At 43.4% G+C, this 21356-nt stretch overlaps 2 protein-coding genes across 3 annotated transcripts in view; one reads left to right on the top strand and one right to left on the bottom strand.

Moving 5' to 3' along the window:
* pdia6 (protein disulfide isomerase family A, member 6) overlaps positions 1-14522 on the top strand; it is a 24055-nt gene extending 9533 nt beyond the window's left edge. Inside the window, exons 4-13 of one of the 2 annotated variants that reach the window (XM_034161647.1) lie at positions 3782-3908; positions 6660-6766; positions 6851-6972; positions 7191-7305; positions 7583-7723; positions 8807-8891; positions 8993-9065; positions 10398-10556; positions 10640-10736; positions 12056-12656. In XM_034161647.1, the coding sequence (XP_034017538.1) occupies positions 3782-3908; positions 6660-6766; positions 6851-6972; positions 7191-7305; positions 7583-7723; positions 8807-8891; positions 8993-9065; positions 10398-10556; positions 10640-10736; positions 12056-12127 (1098 nt within the window). In that variant the 3' untranslated portion in view covers positions 12128-12656. Of the gene's footprint in view, positions 1-3781; positions 3909-6659; positions 6767-6850; positions 6973-7190; positions 7306-7582; positions 7724-8806; positions 8892-8992; positions 9084-10397; positions 10557-10639; positions 10737-12055; positions 12657-14379 lie in introns of those variants that run through there. The other variant, XM_034161648.1, reaches the window with a different exon arrangement.
* Positions 14499-19470, bottom strand: LOC117502598 (hippocalcin-like protein 1). The gene is made up of 3 exons (XM_034161649.1): positions 18994-19470; positions 17049-17154; positions 14499-14648 (listed from the first exon to the last, which is right to left on the bottom strand). The coding sequence occupies exons 1-3, from the start codon at positions 19456-19458 to the stop codon at positions 14551-14553; spliced, it is 669 nt and encodes a 222-aa protein (XP_034017540.1). The 5' UTR covers positions 19459-19470; the 3' UTR covers positions 14499-14550.
* Positions 19471-21356: the final 1886 nt, after the last annotated feature.

The raw sequence follows: 21356 nt of genomic DNA, 5'->3' as shown, positions 1-21356 counted from the left end.
GCTGAAGGCTCTGCCTCCCATTCTACTCTTACAAACCCTAGGAACTACAAGTAAGCCTGCAGTCTGAGAGCGAAGCGCTCTATTGGGGTGATATGGTACTATGAGGTCCCTAAGATAAGATGGGACCTGATTATTCAAAACCTTATAAGTAAGAAGAAGAATTTTAAATTCTAGAATTAACAGGAAGCCAATGAAGAGAGGCCAATATGGGTGAGATATGCTCTCTCCTTCTAGTCCCCGTTAGTACTCTAGCTGCAGCATTTTGAATTAACTGAAGGCTTTTCAGGGAACTTTTAGGACAACCTGATAATAATGAATTACAATAGTCCAGCCTAGAGGAAATAAATGCATGAATTAGTTTTTCAGCATCACTCTGAGACAAGACCTTTCTAATTTTAGAGATATTGCGTAAATGCAAAAAAGCAGTCCTACATATTTGTTTAATATGCGCTTTGAATGACATATCCTGATCAAAAATGACTCCAAGATTTCTCACAGTATTACTAGAGGTCAGGGTAATGCCATCCAGAGTAAGGATCTGGTTAGACACCATGTTTCTAAGATGTGTGGGGCCAAGTACAATAACTTCAGTTTTATCTGAGTTTAAAAGCAGGAAATTAGAGGTCATCCATGTCTTTATGTCTGTAAGACAATCCTGCAGTTTAGCTAATTGGTGTGTGTCCTCTGGCTTCATGGATAGATAAAGCTGGGTATCATCTGCGTAACAATGAAAATTTAAGCAATGCCGTCTAATACTGCCTAAGGGAAGCATGTATAAAGTGAATAAAATTGGTCCTAGCACAGAACCTTGTGGAACTCCATAATTAACCTTAGTCTGTGAAGAAGATTCCCCATTTACATGAACAAATTGTAATCTATTAGATATGATTCAAACCACCGCAGTGCCTTTAATACCTATGGCATGCTCTAATCTCTGTAATAAAATTTTATGGTCAACAGTATCAAAAGCAGCACAGAGATGAGTCCACTGTCTGAGGCCATAAGAAGGTAATTTGTAACCTTCACTAATGCTGTTTCTGTACTATGATGAATTCTAAAACCTGACTGAAACTCTTCAAATAGACCATTTTTTGACCACAATTTTTGAGAGAAAAGGAAGGTTGGAGATTGGCCTATAATTAGCTAAGATAGCTGGGTCAAGTGATGGCTTTTTAAGTAATGGTTTAATTACTGCCCCCTTAAAAGCCTGTGGTACATAGCCAACTAATAAAGATAGATTGATCATATTTAAGATCGAAGCATTAAATAATGGTAGGGCTTCCTTGAGCAGCCTGGTAGGAATGAGGTCTAATAGACATGTTGATGGTTTGGATGAAGTAACTAATGAAAATAACTCAGACAGAACAATCTGAGAGAGAGTCTAACCAAATACCGGCATCACTGAAAGCAGCCAAAGATAACGATACGTCTTTGGGATGGTTATGAGTAATTTTTTCTCTAATAGTTAAAATTTTATTAGCAAAGAAAGTCATGAAGTCATTACTAGTTAAAGGAATACTTGGCTCAATAGAGCTCTGACTCTTTGTCAGCCTGGCTACAGTGCTGAAAAGAAACCTGGTGTTGTTCTTATTTTCTTCAATTAGTGATGAGTAGTAAGATGTCCTAGCTTTACGGAGGGCTTTTTTTTATAGAGCAACAGACTCTTTTTTCCAGGCTAAGTGAAGATCTTCTAAATTAGTGAGACGCCATTTCCTCTCCAACTTACGGGTTATCTGCTTTAAGCTGCGAGTTTGTGAGTTATACCACGGAGTCAGGCACTTCTGATTTAAAGCTCTCTTTTTCAGAGGAGCTACAGCATCCAAAGTTGTCTTCAATGAGGATGTAAAACTATTGACGAGATACTCTATCTCACTTACAGAGTTTAGGTAGCTACTCTGCACTGTGTTGGTATATGGCATTAGAGAACATAAAGAAGGAATCATATCCTTAAACCTAGTTACAGCGCTTCCTGAAAGACTTCTAGTGTAATGAAACTTATTCCCCACTGCTGGGTAGTCCATCAGAGTAAATGTTAAGAAATGATCAGACAGAAGGGAGTTTTCAGGGAATACTGTTAAGTCTTCAATTTCCATACCATAAGTCAGAACAAGATCTAAGATATGATTAAAGTGGTGGGTGGACTCATTTACATTTTGAGCAAAGCCAGTTGAGTCTAATAATAGATTAAATGCAGTGTAGAGGCTGTCATTCTCAGCATCTGTGTGGATGTTAAAATCGCCCACTATAATTATCTTATCTGAGCTAAGCGCTAATCAGACAAAAGGTCTGAAAATTCAGAGAAACTCACAGTAACGACCAGGTGGACGATAGATAATAACGAACAAAACTGGTTTTTGGGACTTCCAGTTTGGATGGACAAGACTAAGAGTCAAGCTTTCAAATGAATTAAAGTTCTGTCTGGGTTTTTGATAAGCTGGAATGGAAGATTGCTGCTAATCCTCCGCCTCGGCCCGTGCTACGAGCATTCTGGCAGTTAGTGTGACTTGGGGGTGTTGACTCATTTAAACTAACATATTCATCCTGCTGTAACCAGGTTTCTGTAAGGCAGAATAAATCAATATGTTGATCAATTATATCATTTACTAACAGGGACTTAGAAGAGAGAGACCTAATGTTTAATAGACCACATTTAACTGTTTGTCTGTGGTGCAGTTGAAGGTGCTATATTATTTTTTCTTTTTGAATTTTTATGCTTAAATAGATTTTTGGTGGTCTGGGAGCAGGCACCGTCTCTACGGGGACGGGAGGGGCCCCAGAGAAAACTACAGAGTCCGACATTGTTTTTGCAAAGTTACACACCGATTCAATGTTAATTTTAGTGACCTCCGATTGGCGTAACCGGGTGTCATTACTGCCGACGTGAATTACAATCTTACCAAATTTACGCTTAGCCTTAGCCAGCAGTTTCAAATTTCCTTCAATGTCGCCTGCTCTGGCCCCCGGAAGACAATTGACTATGGTTGCTGGTGTCGCTAACTTCACATTTCTCAAAACAGTCGCCAATAACCAGAGTTTGATCCTCGGCGGGTGTGTCGTCGAGTGGGGGAAAAACGGTTAGAAATGTGAACGGGTTGGCGGTGTACACAGGGCTTCTGTTTAGAACTACGCTTCCTCCTCACAGTCACCCAGTCGGCCTGCTTTCCCGGCTGCTCGGGATCTGCCAGAGAGAAACTAACGGCGGCTAAGGTACCTTGGTCCGCACCGACTACAGGGGCCTGGCTAGCTGTAGAATTTTCCACGGTGCGGAGCCGAGTCTCCAATTCGCCCAGCCTGGCCTCCAAAGCTATGAATAAGCTACACTTATTACAAGTACCATTACTGCTAAAGGAGGCCGAGGAATAACTAAACATTTCACACCCAGAGCAGAAAAGTGCAGGAGAGACAGAAGAAGCCGCCATGCTAAACCGGCTAAGAGCTAGTAGCTGTGCTAAGCTAGCGGATTCCTAAAAACACACAAAGTGAATAATGTGTAAATAATTTAGAGGTGATTCAGCAGAGGGAGTGCTTTAGTTAAGGCACGTATCTAGTTAACTAGATCAATCTAACTGCGCAGATTAAACAGCTAACAGATACAGCAAAACACCGCTGTGCTCCGGAACAGGAAGTGATACAATACCGCAGTGAGAGCCAACCACCAGTAGAGGCCCATATATGTGTTTGTATATGTGTGTGTGTGTGTATATATATATATATATATATATATGTGTGTGTAAATAGCAGTCTTCCTGGCTAATGGTTTGTGTTGCTGTAAAATTCTTAGGGTATTGCCAAGTTGGGCGCTGTTGATGCGGATCAACACAAATCGCTGGGTGGCCAATATGGCGTCAGGGGCTTCCCAACCATCAAGGTCTTTGGAGCCAATAAGAACAAGCCAGAGGAGTACCAAGGTAAGAACGTGAGTCTAAGCCCAGCTGCTGTGTTTCTTAGTGTGGTGGTTCTCAGCCCAGTATTCAACGCAGTTATACAGAATATCACCTAATGACCTCAGGGGTAGTGTTTTAGCAGTTAGTGGCAGCACAGACTTTTTAAAGTCTGTATCTGCCTCAATCCCCCCCCCTTTTTTTTTTTGGTTCGAGGACAGGTGTTACCTGTGCTGTCCATATGTCAATCTGTTGTACTGCCTTTGCAATGTATTAAGTACCTTGGCTTATCTTGTAATAAAACAACAGACTGTTACAGAGTATCTGATGGTTTACCACTAGGTACAAAAACTGTATGTAGCTGGTATAAATTTTCTCTATGATATGGCGCTTTACTATACTGGAAGAGCAGGCTTTGATGTCTTTAACCTGCGTCAAAGAATCATCTGGAAAGTGTGACAGCTTGTGGTGTTTTGTTTTGCGCTGGAGAAATATGGCACAAATGATTGTAACTGCCAACAGCCAGGGGCTGTGAGCATGGACCGGGCCACCCGCCCCCATGGCCCCCTCTGCAGGTGGTGAACCCACAGGAGGGCGGGCCCACGTCACTCTTTCGGGCTGAGCCCAGCCGGGCCCCATGGGCTAAGGCCCAACCCCAGGCCTGGCTCCAGGGTGGGACCCCGGCTCCGCCATACCGGGCGACGTCACGGTCCTTGATCTTTTACTGGTCATGGAGGTTCTGAACTGCCCTTAGTCTGACCCGTCACCTAGGACCTGTTTGCCTTGGGAGACCCTACAGGGAGCACAAAGCCCCCGACAACATAGCTCCTAGGATCATCTGGGTACGTAAACTCCCCCAGCACGATAAGGTGGCAGCTAGAGGGGGAGCAGTGTAGTTTTCGTCCTGGTCGCGGCACACTGGACCAGCTCTACACGCTCCATCGGGTGCTCGAGGGTTCATGGGAGTTTGCCCAACCAGTCCATATGTGTTTTGTGGATCTGGAGAAGGCATTCGACTGTGTCCCTCGGGGCACCCTGTGGGGAGTGCTCCGGGAGTACGGGGTCCGGGGTCCTTTGCTAAGGGCTATCCGGTCCCTGTACGACCGCAGCAGGAGCTTGGTTCGCATTGCTGGTAGTAAGTCAAACCTGTTTCCAGTGCACGTTGGCCTCCGCCAGGGCTGCCCTTTGTCACCGGTTCTGTTTATTTTTATGGACAGAATTTCTAGGCGCAGCTAGGGTGTAGAGGGGGTCTGGTTTGGGAACCACAGAATCTCGTCTCTGCTGTTTGCAGACGATGTAGTTCTGTTGGCTTCGTCAAATCAGGACCTTCAGCATGCACTGGGGTGGTTTGCAGCCGAGTGTGAAGCGTCTGGGATGAAAATCGGCACCTCCAAATCCGAGGCCATGGTTCTCGACCGGAAAAAGGTGCTTTGCCCTCTTCAGGTCGGTGGAGGGTCCTTGCCTCAAGTGGAGGAGTTTAAGCATCTCGGGGTCTTGTTCACGAGTGAGGGATGGATGGAGCGTGAGATCGATAGACGGATCGGTGCAGCATCTGCAGTGATGCGGTCACTGTATCGGACCGTCGTGGTGAAGAGAGAGCTGAGTAGGGGGGGCAAAGCTATCGCTCTACGTTCTGATCCTCACCTATGGTCATGAGATTTGACCGAAAGAACGAGATCGCGAGTACAAGCGGCCGAGATGAGTTTCCTCCGCAGGGTGGCTGGGCGCTCCCTTAGAGATACGGTGAGGAGCTCGGAGTCGAGCCGCTACTCCTCCATGTCGAAAGGAGTCAGTTGAGGTGGCTCGGGCATCTTTTCCGGATGCCCGCTGGATTGCCTCGCTGGAGAGGTGTTCCGGGCATGTCCCACTGGGAGGAGGCCCCGGGGAAGACCCAGGACACGCTGGAGGGACTACATCTCTCGGCTGGCTTGGGAATGCCTTGGAGTTCCCCTGGAGGAGGTGTGTGTGGATTGGGAGGTCTGGGCGGCTTTGCTTGAGCTGCTGCCCCCGCGACCCGACTCCGGATAAAGCGGAAGAAAATGGATGGATGATTTTAAGTGATAGACTACTGTATGGACATACTTCATATTTAAGAAGTCCGTGAACGATTGGGCAACGGTGGTGACAATCTTTCTCTCTCTTCAACCAAACACGCTGTGGAGTGTGAGGATTTTTAAAGCAATGTGTCCTCTGCAAACGTGTGATATATTGTTGAACAGACTGAAAGAAAAATGTTCGGTTGAGAATTGGGCCAGTTTTTGTTTTCAGGATGTGCATCAAGATTATTCCCCCCCCCCCCCCCCCCCCCCCCCCCCTCTATATTTCATGAACGTGCTTTTCAAAGACTGAGCTCACATGCAATAGGTTTTGGGCTGTGAAGTTTTGCACAATAAACATTCTTCAAATACCTGCAGTTACAACAGTCACAGCTGTTATGGAGGTCTTGTACCAACTTGCAGACTTTTTTTTAAGGGGAAAAAATAGTGGGAGTTTTTAAGGGTTCTGTTATCCATTGTGTAAAATTTGTGAATTTGACATTACCTGAGGAAAATGGAACAGAGCATTAATTTTTTTGGGGGGGGGGGGGTGAACCCAAAACTGGCACACCTGTCAGTGTGCCTGCTGCATACAGTGGGTCAGCTGTCCAGCTTGGTTAAGCTGAACCAGTCTAAACCTCAGCTAAGAGCTGGTGCTGCTGCAGGCTCTGTAATCTCATGATGTATAAGGCTGCAGGGGAATTTGTCTCCAACATGGCTGAGCTTCAACCCCCCACCTCAGGTGGACGCAGCACCCAGGCCATCGTGGATGGAGCCATCAACGCTCTACGTGCTCTGGTGAAGGAGAAGGTGGGTGGGAAGTCTGGTGGATCTGGCTACAGCAGACAGGTAGAGTGGTTTAACAAAAACAGCACATTTATAATTTATACCTGTTGAGATTTGTATGACTGACACACAAACGACTCCTCCCAGAGTGATGACGGCAAGAAGGATGTGGTGGAGCTCACTGATGACAACTTTGACAAGCTGGTGCTGGAGAGCGACGACGTATGGCTGGTGGAGTTCTTCGCCCCCTGGTGTGGACACTGCAAGAAGTGAGTTTGGAACTTTGACATTTCTGTGACTGGAATTTTGATTCCAAAAATATCGCCACATTATTCTGAGTAAACCACAGATCTTGCTGAGAGGTTTTTTTTTTTTTGAGAGGAAGTACTCTCTATGAAAGCAGGTTTATCACCCAGTGTTTGAGCATATGTAATGAGGAGTGAGTACATCCTCGTTAGTGTTTTACCCATCTTTGATTTCTCACCAGTTTGGAGCCTGAGTGGGCAGCTGCAGCCACAGCTGTTAAGGAGCAGACGAAGGGCAAAGTTCACCTGGGAGCAGTGGATGCTACCGTGCACCAGGTTGTGTCTGCTCGCTACGGGGTGAGTACAAACCAGATCCAAACTGAAAACCAGTGAACAGTCCAAAGATGACGACTTTAACATTACGTAGAGCATAATGCTGCTTACAGTTCAGTCTGGAAGTATTTGCAGAGCACATGATTTTTGCAATTTTGTCTCCGTGCACCACAACAGCAGTGTTGAAATTAAATATGTTGACATTTATTGCAAAAAAAAAAAAAAAAAAAAAAACCTTCTGTATTGAATCCTTTGAAAATAGTCAAATTAAGCAAATGATTAACGTTTTTTTTTTTTTTAGATCCGTGGATTTCCCACCATCAAAATTTTCCGCAAAGGCGAACAGCCAGAAGACTACCAAGGAGGTCGCAACCGTGGCGACATCATCGCGCAAGCTGTGGAACTGTTCTCAGACAGCGCACCCCCTCCAGAGCTGCTGGAGGTGTGTAGTTTGTGCTGATGTTGTTCTTGGAGGAGCTATTCCATTCTCACAACTACGAACCGTCACTAACCGCAGTCAGGACTCTGCATTTATCCATTTCTGAGGGCTTTTGATTTAATATAAACTGTTTGCTGTTGAGCCTGTTTTGCTTCTTGATGCATTTACAGTGCATCTGGAAAGTGTTCACAGCACTTCACTTTTTCTACATTTTGCTATGTTACAGCCTTGTTATATGGGCAGCACAGTGGTTTAGTGGTTAGCACTGTTGCCTCACAGCAAGAAGGTCATGGGATCGATTCCCACCTGTGGCATTTGCATGGGCTCCCTCCGGGTGCTCCGGCTTCCAGAGACATGCAGGTTAGGTGAATTGGAAACTTTATAGTTGTCCAGGTCTCCCTGGACAATTAACGACTAACCTGATTAAATAAATTAAATTCCAAAATAGATGAAATGTATTTTTTCCTTAAAGGTTTTCACACAATACCCCATAATGACAGTGGGAAAATCTTTTAGATTTTTGCACATAAATTAAAACTAAAATCACATGTACATATGTATTCAGTCATTGCCATGAAGCTCAAAATTGAGCTCAGGTGCATCCTGATTCCACTGATCAACCTTGGATGTTTTCAGTTGGGATCCACCTGGGGAGCATTCAGTTGATTTGGCAAAAACTTGTCTACATATAAGGTCCCACAGTCGAGGCACAAATCTGGGGAACGGTACAGAAATAGTTCTGCTACTTTGAAGGTCCTGTAAGCACAGTGGCCTCCATCTGTAAATGGAAGAAGTTATGATCCATCAGGACTCTTCCTAGAGCTGGCTACCCATCTAAACTGAGTGATCGGGGAGAAGGGTCTTAGTCTGGCAGGTCAGGGTGATTTATTTTTAATAAATTTGGAAAAATTTCAAGAACTTTTTTCATGTTGTGAGCAGAATTGATTTTGTGGGGGTGGGGTGTGAATTTCATCCATTTTGGAATAAGGCTTTAACAATGTGGAAAAAATGAAATGCTGTGAATACTTTCCAGATGCACTGTGTAAATTGATCTGAACTTTAGTGTGTTGTTGTTTGTTGTCTCAGATCCTTAACGAGGACATCTTGAAGAAGACCTGTGAGGACAGTCAGTTATGTGTCATCGCTGTGCTGCCACACATTCTGGACACAGGTCTGGTACATTAAAAAATAAAAAACTTGGTGACCTACAGATCGATACTTTGTGTTTTATTGAAAGTTGTTGAAATGGCTGTAAAAATGATCCGCATACAGGTGCTGCTGGAAGAAATGACTACCTGCAGGTGATGATGAAGATGGCTGAGAAGTACAAGAAGAAGATGTGGGGGTACATGTGGGAGCAGTTGTGTGGTTTTTGATCAAGGTCTCTTTGGGCAGCACGTGGCTTAGTGGTTAGCTCTCTTGCCTTACAGAAAGGTCATGAGATTGATTTACACCTGCTGTGCGGAGTTTGCATGTTCTCTCCGGGTGCTCCGGCTTCCTCCCATATCCAAAGACATGAAGGTTGGATGGACTGGAAACTTCAAAAATTGTCCACGTCTCCCTTGTAAAAGAGATCTCAATCTCAGTGGGACTAACCTGGTTAAATAAAATAAAATTTTGTTTTTGTAATTAAACAATGAACCAACAGAACAAGGGGGGGGCTAAACTTGCTCCATCCCTCCTTATCCCAAATACCAGACTTGGTGTTAGAGATGAGTTCACATAGCAAAGTATTAGTGGCAAAGCAACAGATATCAGGGATATAATAATAAAAAAAAACACAGCAGAGTTTTATAATATTTTTGGCATCCATATCTAAAACAAACATTAAGAAAGGCTGCCATATATTGTAAAATTTTCTGGTAGACCCTGATTGTGTATCTGATCTTCTCCAGATGCAGCGACAGTGTACCATGGCCTACACATAAATATGATAACCATGCCAGGGTGGTAGCTGTAGCAAGCTAGGGCTCACTGAAGAATTACAGAGGTCAAAATGTAAAAATGCTCCAATCATGTTAAAAACTATACTACATTATTTGTCTGATCATAAAGATTCCACAAAGGTATAGTTAGGACTATTATTGACCCCCTACCTGGCTATAACTGCCACCCTGGGATGATCAGTGTACTTTTTTTGTGTGTGTGGGTCATGGTGCACTGAGGCTGGATTCTAAGTGTCATTTCATCACCTTACGTGGTACCGATAACTGGCTCATAGACTATTTCCCACATCTGAAGAAGTGGGGCCATCTGGGGTACACCACCAAAAAGAGCAATGACTGTAGTTGGTACCATCTAAAAGATGGACTGCCAGAACGTGTAACAGTGACTGGATCCCACCCACAACAATCACAAGTGGGGTCCAAGTTAGGTTTGATCTTTGAATGTCTAGCTTTAGTGTAGATGGTGTACAGTTTTAAACTGAATAACAGCACGTCTAAGACAAATAGATTCTCATTATTTTGTGCCAAGTGTCTTCTCTGATCGATTCATTTAAATCTCTCCCATTTGTTTTTGAGGTCTAGTGGTAACAAGTTATGAGAGTACAGTATTTCATATGTTGTGCTTATAGTTTGCTTCGTAATTAGTTTAAAATCAAAAATGGACTCTAACACAGCTGTGTTTTTTGATTAGAGTGTGAATGAGTGAATAATGGAGGCTGTGCTCCTATCAGGTGGCTGTGGACTGAGGCGGGAGCTCAGATGGAGTTGGAGGCCTCTCTGGGTATCGGTGGGTTTGGATACCCCGCTATGGCCGCTATCAATGCCCGTAAGATGAAATTTGCTCTGCTCAAGGGCTCCTTCAGTGAGACGGGCATCCACGAGTTCCTCAGGTAGGAGGCGCTGTTGTCTTTCAGAGGAAAAACCCATTGGCTGGAATGTGTTTTTCTTTATCTCAACTTATTTTCCTCCTCAGGGAACTTTCTGTGGGGCGTGGCTCAACTGCTACATTTGGAGGCGATGCTATGCCCAAGATTCACACAGTTGAACCCTGGGATGGCCGAGATGGACAGGTGAGCGAGGGCATATTGACGAGAATTCACCTTACATATGTCAGTCGATACAGGAGACCTAGTCTGAATGATCCAGCTCCTTTTCTAAACACACCCTCTCCAAAGAGGGTCTGGACCCACGTTTGACTGACTGACTGGCAGAGAGCTGCTATGTCCTCATCACAACCTACCACTCACACAAGCATGGCGCAGTCATCTCAAATGAACATCACAAGTCAGTGAAAGAAGTTTAAACTGAGCTTTACACTGAGCTCTTCTAGTGGTTTGTGTCTGAAGTCCAGTTAGTGGTGGACATATGAGGATGAGATTTTCAGCCTTGCTGCATCACTTTCGACACCTCGTCAATTTAACTAAATTTACCAGTTTGTCGTGTTGCCGTCATATCCTCTACAAAAACAAAGCACGCTGATAGATTGCAAGAGAGGTGTTTGCTCATTGTTGCACAAAACCTAAATTATTCATTAGTGCACAAACTAATCACTCAGACTTGAGCAACAGGTTTCTCTGGGATCTTCTACAAAAAAATCTTCCTTGAATGTTGCAGCTTTTCTAATTTGAGGTGACACGTACAGTAGAGACGTAAAATGAAATATTTGTCTCCAACTGAAGAATTTCTGTCTGCACATGGAACTATGGGAGTTTGAGGATGTTTAAACATAGTCTGACCCCTTTTTAAGTCTTTAATAAAACAATTTTCATTTTCAGAACTTAAACCTGAATGCAGAATCCTACAGATACATTTTACCAATGCACAAATGGTATCTATATTTTGAAACTATTAATATGTAGCATGTTTAAATGTTAATTTATTGCCTTTAGGTTGTAAATGATTGTCATCTATACTGCGTTATGGAGGCGCGCTCACTGCAGTGTGGTGACATTCTCACAAACTTTTTTTTTTTTGGTAATACTCCACCTTTTCTGGATGCTTGCTTCCGTTTTCATGAGTTGATAGTGACGTACATCTGTGAGAGCAGTCGTATGTTTTGTGCGTGATGGTGATCATCAGGAATACACTTACCAGCAAACATTGTTTTTCATAGAACGCACAACAGCCACTGAAAATGGGAGCGCATCACGAGTGGGTGTATCTTATTTTTTTCCTGGTCTGAAAACACTTGAGCACTGACGTAATTAATCACAACTTGCTTTGAGTTCCGAGCAGCTGTCAAATGTTTATGAAACCTTACTCGACAAATATATAACTTTTTTTTGGTACACTTATGACTGTTTTTGCAGGTATATTTTCTTACATAAATAATACGGCCTTTAGGAGCTGTTAAATTGTTGGGGTAAAACTTGTTCTGTGTCCTCCTCAGCTTCCTGTGGAGGATGAGTACGACCTCAGTGACATAGACCTGGATGATGATTTTGGGAGGATCGAGTTATGAGCCCAAACTGGCCGGGATCTGTTCCAGGCTGGATCCGCTCTGGGCCTCTCGTCTCCTGTGGATGAACGGGAGTCCCGGTCTGTCAGTTGCTGAAATAACTCCAGAAAAGAACACACACGAGAGACGCCTGCAGTTTCTCACATCGTCGTCAGATGCAGTAACAGGAGGGGGCGGCAGCTTGCGCTGTGACCCTGGACTGAACTCTGCATATCCCTGCTGAACTCCAGAAGCTGCATTTTTATATATTTCACCCCATGCTGAGGAGCAGAGGGGGCGTCCGAATAGTCTCTCCACGCCTCAGCCTCTCCCTGGCACCTGTTCAACATTTGACCAGTGTGACTTAATAATTTTTGATTTAATTTCTTTTTAAATTCAGTGAATGAGTCTTGGGGGTGGGCTTTTGGGTTGCATATGTCCAGGACAAAGGGTAACTGTGGGACCGCTTGTGTAGATTTTTCTTACACGACTTTATTTCATTTGTGTGAAAACAAAACATTTTTGTTACAAAAATAAAAATGAATAAAAACAAGCACTGCTTATTTACTCACAAACTCTGAGAACACTGTCACTGAGTGCATGCAATAACAAAATAATAGACATTGTTCAGACCAACTTAAGACCCTGTTACCACAAACACGGTTCATTTATTTTATCACAACTATCAAATCGTGGTGTCTCACACTCTCTAAGCTGTGATGGTACAAGATGCCAATTTTCTCAGTACTGTACTTTCGGAAAAACCTCCTTGTGCCATCCTCCTGCAGACTTGCCTTGTTCTTGAGGGCATTCGTTGCGTCATCTGCTTTCATCCTGAATGCATCCATCATAGTCCTGATGGTGTCGTGCTAAATCGTCTTGCAGTAATCACATCATGGAGGACTCTTGTGAGTTGACAGGATGTGGTCAAGTGTCACCATGACAACTTTGAGTTGTCACAGTCCAACTCTTATGTGGGAACAGGGCTTAACAATCCTCCACAGTAAGCCTCACACAGTCGACTCAAACTCCATCACTGTTTATTCTAGACAGACACATTTGACTGACAGTTTCTCCAATTTAATGTGGCCTATTTTTCTTTTGTGTCATGCTTATTTATTGTAATGGGGGAGGGAGAGGATAAGTGACTCATTTGAGAATTATGGTAATTTCTGTAGAGGAATGCATCTGCATGCAAATTAAATCTGAGACACTCCGCAAGAAACGTGACAGCATACCTGTTTTAGGACAACATAATTTTGAGCTGAGCCCTGCCCCTCCCCCACAGACGAGCTCCTTTCATAGTCAAATACAACCCAAAGACAGAATTGTTTCTTTACTTGACACACATCCTGTGGTCTGATGCACGTCATGAAGACTACACTTAAACAGTATTGTGCAGCTTGGATGCTACTTATGGTTATGCCTGGTTTACACAGCAGGATATTAAAATTGTATGTAGGTTTCCAAAACCTGAGACCACACACACATGGAAAAAAAAAAAAGAAAAATCATAGATCTAACAGGTTTGGTCGTACAGGGTGTGGTGTTCAGCCACCCGGTAAGGACACCACCACCACACAGATTTCACACACGAACATTCCCAGCTCAGACAGGAAATCTCAAAATCTCTCCAGATTAAACGTGACTTCAGAGTAAACAAACGGAGATACTTTGTGGACTATTTAAAACGGGGGAAAAAAAACTATACAAAAAGAAAGGCGTTCTTTAAATGAATGGAGACAGCACGACCACAGGACTTTCTGGTAAGTCGTTTTTTGATTTTATTTTCCGCTCTGTATGTCCGTCACCTCACTTTGATTGGCTGCACGTCACATTCAGCAGGCTGCTGCGATATCGGGCCAAGACAATCCAACATGTTGAATATCCCCGATTTGCTTCAGAGCGCCCCTGATGTCCTTCCAAGCAGATCAGCGCACTCTTAACACACCACACATGGCAGGAATATCTGATGAGATTATCTTTAGCGTCATCACGATTGTTGGGGCGTCCTAAAGATTGTCGGAACGGGAAGCTCGGGTCCGATAAAAGCCTAATTATCCTACCGTGTGAATCAGGCCTACGAGTTGAATTTCCAGTCAAATATCGTATCTGGCATAAACAGTTGCACGCAACATCCAGAAATCTGGCAATTCACAATTTTCTGGACCACGTATACCAACTAATATATAATTATCCTCTATAATGTAACATAATGTGAATCATAATACAATCGGTCAGTTTAAATATGTGGCACTTCACTTATGTAGACCAAGTAAAAAAAAAAAAAAAATCGAGGGTGTGGGGAGAGATCATTTTGAACTGAGAAGGACGGCACAGTCCACGTTACCGAAGGAATTACTGATAATGTAAACATTAAGGTGGAGTGTTTATAAGATGCAAAGCTCACAGATATTGTGGACGAACAGCAGATGCTGCGTGTGTTTTCAGTATTGCCGAGACGTTCCCTGATCCGACTGCAGCAGTCTGACGATGGACGGGTCGCTCTTGGCGCCTTTGATGAACTCCTCCAGAGACAATCTACCTGTGATCACAGAGGAAACTTCAGTCTCCACCTGACACAGATACGCCATGTGGGAAAATGTGCCTAAACAACCTGAAACTGAATTAAAAAAAAAAAAAAAATAGCAAAACAGTTCATGGGGAATAACCAGGTTAAAAAAAAGTGGTTTTAGTCACCAGTGGTCTTCCTCAGAGTGGAGACATTGTGAAACATTACTTATGTCCTCAGTGGCTGTGAACAGAGGAACAGTATGTACACACAGGAACCTGTACCTGATACTTCGGTCACCGCTTCCCAATAAACAAGATCTGAAATATTATCTTAGGAAATTAATAAATTATGTCCAAACAAATAAAAATGTACAAAATTTCCAAAATAACTAATTATAAGAGCAGATGTTTTTGCTGACTGTGACACAGACTCCCTGCAACATAAAAACTTTCAAAAGTTGTTGCCACCACAATCTGCTCTAGTACAAAAATTCACTTTGTCCTCTATGTTGGGGATAACTACCAAGATTTTTTCTTCAAACTGTACTAGAATGGAGCAGTAATTACATTACGTTGATTTACCCTGCAGTGCAGCTGTAGCCATAGGCTACAGTGCTAACAAACGTAGCCGTGCCTTGAACTTCAGATTGTCTGAAACCTTCAGTTTCCACACAAACGGCTCTGACATATGCTGTCTCTCCCTAGCAGTAAAACTCAGCGAATGTTTTAGCATGTTTCGCATTGGGTTAGCACTGAATTTCACACTGAATGTCAACTCGCGCACATCTAGTGGATATAATGCAATTATCTTGTGTGGCTTTTTTCTTAGTTATCTTCTTGTCCTCTCGTCTTGTCTGCTGCTGATCTCCGGTGGTGAGAACACTTAAAACAGTAAGTCTACATACACTCGGATTGTTATGTTAAAAATAAACACACAAAGTATCAGACCCCTCAATATTAAAATGTATAAAAATTGTACCCTTTAAACACACACCAACAACACATCTCCACGATATAAATAAAAAAATATCAAACCGGGGGGTTGCATAAGTAATGGTACCTATTAACTTGTCACAACTGAATGCACATTTTACAGCCAGTTTTCTTTATGATGAGAAAATGTAGGTTCGAGTTTTGTCTTCAGGCAAAGATCTGTTTACGAAAATCCTTCTATTCAACTCAGAGTTGTCATGCATCTCTTGGTGGCTTCCCTCACTTGTCTCCTTCTTGCACAGTCACTCAGATTTTGAGAACATACTGTGTGTATTTCTGAATAATTGATTTAAACAAAGCCTAAGGCATAGTCACTGACTTGGAAATATTCATGTATCCATCCGCTGACTTGTCTAAAGAAAACTGGCTGCAAATGTGATGGTTTAGTTGTTCATACTAATGCGTAGTATCACTTATGCAATGCATTATTTTGGGTTAAGCACTAAGGCAATCTGACATTTGACGCCAGTAACCTCGAGCTTCAGGCAAATGGTCCTGGCTGAGTGGAATCCATCAAAGTGTTTGGCCCATTTGGTCCAAAGGAAAATCTAATTCCTTTACCTTGACCTTTGCCAAAATTCAGTTTGGCAATTTCACGGTCAGCCTTCATTGGCATATTGAGTTAATCAGCAAAACGATTTCAGACGAGCAGCCAACAAACAGACAGGCAGATGTCACCTTGACCCCAGTGATCAAAACAAACCCTTAAAGGGTAATTCTGGGGATGATTGTGACAAATGTATCAAGCTGGGTGAAAATCACTGAATGGCCTGGGAGGAGTAAGAGAGCAGACAGACAGACCACAATTTTGACATTTGACCTTAGTTACCTTGACTATTGCTGAAACAAATCCCTTAATTACAATTCCAAGGTCAGCCTACGTGCACACGACAAATTTGGTGGAAATTGGCCCGAGCACATCGGAGGAGTAGTGGAACAAACAAACAAACATCTCAAATTGCAGTATGCGGTCATGTTGTAGAGACGTGTTATTGGGGTGAGATTAAAAGGATATTTAAGAAAGCTTGACATGGAGAACACTGAATTTTTTTTTCCCCAAGTGTGTGTATGTCACTTCCTTTCCATGTATGTTCCGTTTTACTTTCTTGTGACTCCTAGTTTCTCCGTCACTTGCATCACTTTATTTCCCCCTCTGTGTTATAAAAAGCTGCTTTCTGCCTGTCGGGTTATTGCAGCTTTGCAGACACAAAGCTTCAGGATATTCAGTAGGTGTCTATATATAAAAAAAAAAACACTTCTGATCTGCGAAAACGTTGACGCCTTTCTTTTATGTGAGAAGAAGTGCAGTACTGAGCGGGGTTTTTTTTTAGGCATCCTGCTCCCTTCTGGCTTTGATGTTGAGAGCTCAGCGTGACATCTCGTCACTAGCGCGCATGCACGAGGACAGAAATTAATCAGAGACGATGCGCAGCCTCACCATCATTGTCAATGTCCATCTGTTTGAAGATCTTATCTGTCCGTTTCTCTGGTGTCGACTCGTCCTCGGGCATCTTCATCACTGATGACACCATCTTGTAAATCGCCTGCAGACGAGAGGAAGAATCAGAAAAACTGTCGGAGTCGGGTTATTTTCTGGGTTATCCTGTGCAGGCCAACGGTAATGTTGGGGGGGGGGGGGGGGGGGGGGGGTAAAGGCTCTATTGTATGAATGCTGTGACCTCCTTTTTGCTCAGTGTTGCCAGGTAATCACAGCGCTCTGCCAATTAAGGCCTTTCTTGATGCTGCACTCAGAAGAGTCGTGACACAGAAACTAAATCACCTCTGCCAGCACGTTCTGGTAAATGACATATTTCAGTTCATCTCACGGTCGCTCTGCGGCCTTAATGAAAGAGAGGCTGGGAAAACAGAAAGGCTTCTCCGCCAACAAAAGAAATGGCACTTCAATCCCCCACACACACACATTCATTTGTATCCACGTGCACAATGGACTGAGCCAATATTGATATGGCCCTGCAGGCTGCTCGGCTCACCACATTGGAAGAGTAAATATAGCAGCACCGATAAGGAAAAAGGGGGGGGAAACAAACCTGAAAGGGCAGGCTGCATCCGAAATGTGAGAAGAAAATATTCTTTAGATCTGGAAATGACACGAAGCTTAAAACTGCCTTCAGAGAGTGCGCGCTAAAAATACTGCAAAGAACATAAACAGGACGCTCGAATCGCCGCATGTTCCTCCCAAGTTTGCAAAGCCGAAAATTTTCATGTCGATGTAAAGTTTACAAATCAGATCTCCAGTTGTGATCAGATGGTTCGATCGTGAGTGTGGATATCATGGCGGTATTGGGGTTACAGCAATTTGTTTAAACTGCTTGTTTTTTTACGGCAGAAAAAAAATACTCAAAGAATTTGGTGATGGTCTAGTGGTTGAGGTGTTGGGCTTGAGTCCAGAAGATCATGGGTTCAAATCCCCACCTGACTGGAAAATCACTAAGGGCCCGCGGGCAAGGCCTTTAATCCCCTATTGCTCCCGGTGTGTAGTGAGCACCTTGTATGGCAGCACCCTGACATCGGGGTGAATGTGAGGCATAATTGTAAAGCGCTTTGAGTGTCTGATGCAGATGGAAAAGCGCTATGTAAATGCAGTCCATTTACCATTTTGGTGTATATGTTTTCATCTATTTTTGGGTTTTGTGAAATCAACACAGGGTCAAAAATCAGTGCTGAAAATTCCAAATCTGCTCGTCGTGTTTTCATGTTTTGTCCGAGGCCTCTTCCTAAACTTCCTGTTTGTGACTACAGCTGGTAACTTAACTGTGCTGACATGAAAAAAGGGGGTTTGTTTGACAGAACTCACCTATGTGTGATCCTGCTTATGTCACAATAAAATAAATACGCTCTGAATACAGACGCTACTGTTAACACCAAACAAGCAGAAAGTGTAACCTGATCAACACTACAGAGGGCACCACTGGTCTAGATCTCAAGTGTCCACCTTTTATTGTTAGCAAGTTATTGTTTTCACTCTATACCGTAGTTGAAAGCTCAAATGTTGAGCAAGACACTGAAACTGTTTAAATGAGGGAGAATCATGCAACGTAATTTTAACCAAGCAATCTTAAAATCTAATCAACTCTTCTACAACCCAATGGGTCCTTATGGTGTAAGTAAGAAGTATCTACCATGAATTGTTCACCACCATGTATTTTTGTAAGTTGTCATGTTCACAACAAAAATCGCTTTTTCCCAATAGCAATTACAGAGTGAGTTGTGCCCAACAGAGCTACAGTAAGTGTCAGTGTCTTTGAGCAAGGCACATTCCCCTCCCTGACAACACCCCTACGCACACACCTAAAAAGCTATCATCATTTTCTTGTCTCTTCGAAAACAACAAGTATCCTGTATTAGGAGTTGTATGGACCCACCTGGACTATCTCCAGCATTTCTGCCCGGCTGATGTACCCGTTGCCGTCCAGGTCGTACATGCTGAAGGCCCACCGCAGCTTCTGCTCCAGCCCGCCCCGGGACGTCACGCTTAAGGCGATGATAAACTCCCGGAAGTCAATGGTGGCGTCGCTGTTGGTGTCAAAAGTGCGGAAGACGTGCTCGGCAAACTTTGAGGCGTCGCCGTAGGGGAAGAAGTTGGCGTATATCTTCTTGAACTCCTCCACGGTCAGGTGGCCAGTGGGACAGTCCTTGAGGAAGCCACGGTACCACTCCTGCAGCTCGTGGTCAGTGAACTCGGTATTCTCTCGCAGGTCGTTCAGCACCTCAGGCCGTAGCTTGCTGTTCTGTTTCCCCATGATGCACCGCTCTGTGCTGGTGCCGACGAGCTCCTTACGGCTTCCTCTGCTCCTGCAGGAGACCAACAATCCTTCCGTGAACATCATGAATGATTAATTAAGGCGGCGCTGTGTCATCACTAAACGTGGAGAAGGTGTGAAAACATCTGCATGTGGAAAACGAAAGAGAGGACGTGAGCATCTGTTGGTGGGGCTGGGTATGCATCTGTGGGAGGGTGGGGGGCATCCTGGTCTCCGTGGATACGGTATTAGTTCCCTGGCATGGTGATAATTTATTGATCCTTCACTACATGGTGGAAGAACAAGTATTGTGGGGCATTGTAATTCTCAATAAAGCCACTTTCTAAAAGGTCAGACTGTTGCTCCTGAGAAAGCCAGACATTCCCCCCAATAACACTCAAAACCTTTACATTAAAAATGATTTATTTAAAGCTCTTACGGTAATCAAAGGCTATAAAAAATTTTAAAAGCTGGAAGGAGGCATGTGGCCACCTGGCCTATTCACCGCTGCCTCCTGTATCTGTCCAAATGATGTTTCCATGGTTATAAATCAGCAAAATCTGTTTATGGATACACAAGTATTCATGACTGAGAACGAGGATGCACAATAACAAACTAAACCACATTATAGTGCTGGATGGGACACGAGCCTGCAAGCTTCCCAATAATGATGTTCTTGCCTTTCTCCCATCAAACTGTATTTGAAAGCAAAAATGATGGGTTTGTAGAGAAGCCTTTAGTTTGAGGGTAATTGTACCAAACTGAGTGCACATTGGAGTATAAGTAATAAGCGTTCCTTGTTTGCGGTAACCTCATTTTTTAGGGAAATCAAAGATTAAAAATCGAGAGTTTATATCAAGTGTTATCAAGTCTTTTAGAATTTATTGAAATTAGCCATTAAAGCTACAGTGCAACTCCAGAATGCCACATGCTAACAAAGAAAGCACATGCTACTTGTGCACACATGTAGCATTTAAATGTGACATTGATAATTTTATATGGATGCATATTTGTGACTGATCTAACAGGTGCCACTGTTCAATGCGTTCTTCTTCATATGGACTTTTGAACAACATTCCAAAATAAGTTTCCATAATGTTTTGAGTTTGCCATCACAAATTTCCAGTACCAACATAACGTTTCTGGTATCATCCCCAGCCACACATTCTATCTATTCTTTAATGGTGGTTTTATTTCCCCATTCTGACGTTTATTTCATGCTGTATTTGCCCACAGAGTGGGCATCATGTTTCCCGCTACATCTGGCAGCTTAAAATCTGCCAACAGACACAAATTGTCCAGCCGTTTGTAATTTTCCAGTATTCAACCAGCATCCAGACACATCTGCCACCTACTGGGATATTACATGTGCAAAACAATGATGCTCTTTCAGTTGTTCTGGGGCATCAAAGTTAACCACCAACTAACCACTTCATGGCTTCTTGAATGTGGTCAGTTACAAGATCATAGCATTTACTGTTTTTGAGTTATTGTTTTCTGCACAAGTTGGCTGGAATAGATTAACCCCACTCACCACCACTCAACTATAATTTTAATGTCCAAGTCCTACGCCGCTATCAGCACAGCACAAGGAATGATTTCTCTGTGCTTTATACTTGGTGAAATATACACACAAATTTTCCAAAATCTGTCCAAAAATTCTATAAAGTGTATCAATTCTTTAGGGGAGGTGATGGTCTAGTGGTTAAGCGTTGGGCTTGAGACCAGAAGATCCTTGGTTCAAATCCCAAACTGACCGGAAAGTCACCAATAGCCCTTGGGCAAGGTCCTTAATCCCCTATTTGCTCCCGGTGTGTAGCAAGCATCTTGTATGGCAGCACCCTGACATCAGAGTGAATGTGAGGCATATTGTAAAGTGCTTTGAGCGTCTGATGCAGATGGAATAGCGCTATATAAATGCAGTCCTACAGAATATCTATACAAAGACCCCTGGTTATATGGACCTGGTGCTCAGGGCCTGTTCT

Source organism: Thalassophryne amazonica, chromosome 21 (genome assembly GCF_902500255.1).
Source record: "Thalassophryne amazonica chromosome 21, fThaAma1.1, whole genome shotgun sequence".
In the NCBI taxonomy this organism is placed as follows: Eukaryota; Metazoa; Chordata; class Actinopteri; order Batrachoidiformes; family Batrachoididae; genus Thalassophryne; species Thalassophryne amazonica.
This window is presented reverse-complemented; position numbering and strand designations above follow the sequence as displayed.

Coding starts and splice junctions, on each gene's coding strand:
- LOC117502598 (XM_034161649.1), bottom strand. CDS start 19,458: ATGATGTTCACGGAAGGATTGTTGGTCTCCTGCAGGAGCAGAGGAAGC. Junction 17,155..18,993: donor AAATGCTGGAGATAGTCCAG/GTGGGTCCATAC, acceptor TCTCGTCTGCAG/GCGATTTACAAGATGGTGTC. Junction 14,649..17,048: donor GATGGACATTGACAATGATG/GTGAGGCTGCGC, acceptor CTGTGATCACAG/GTAGATTGTCTCTGGAGGAG.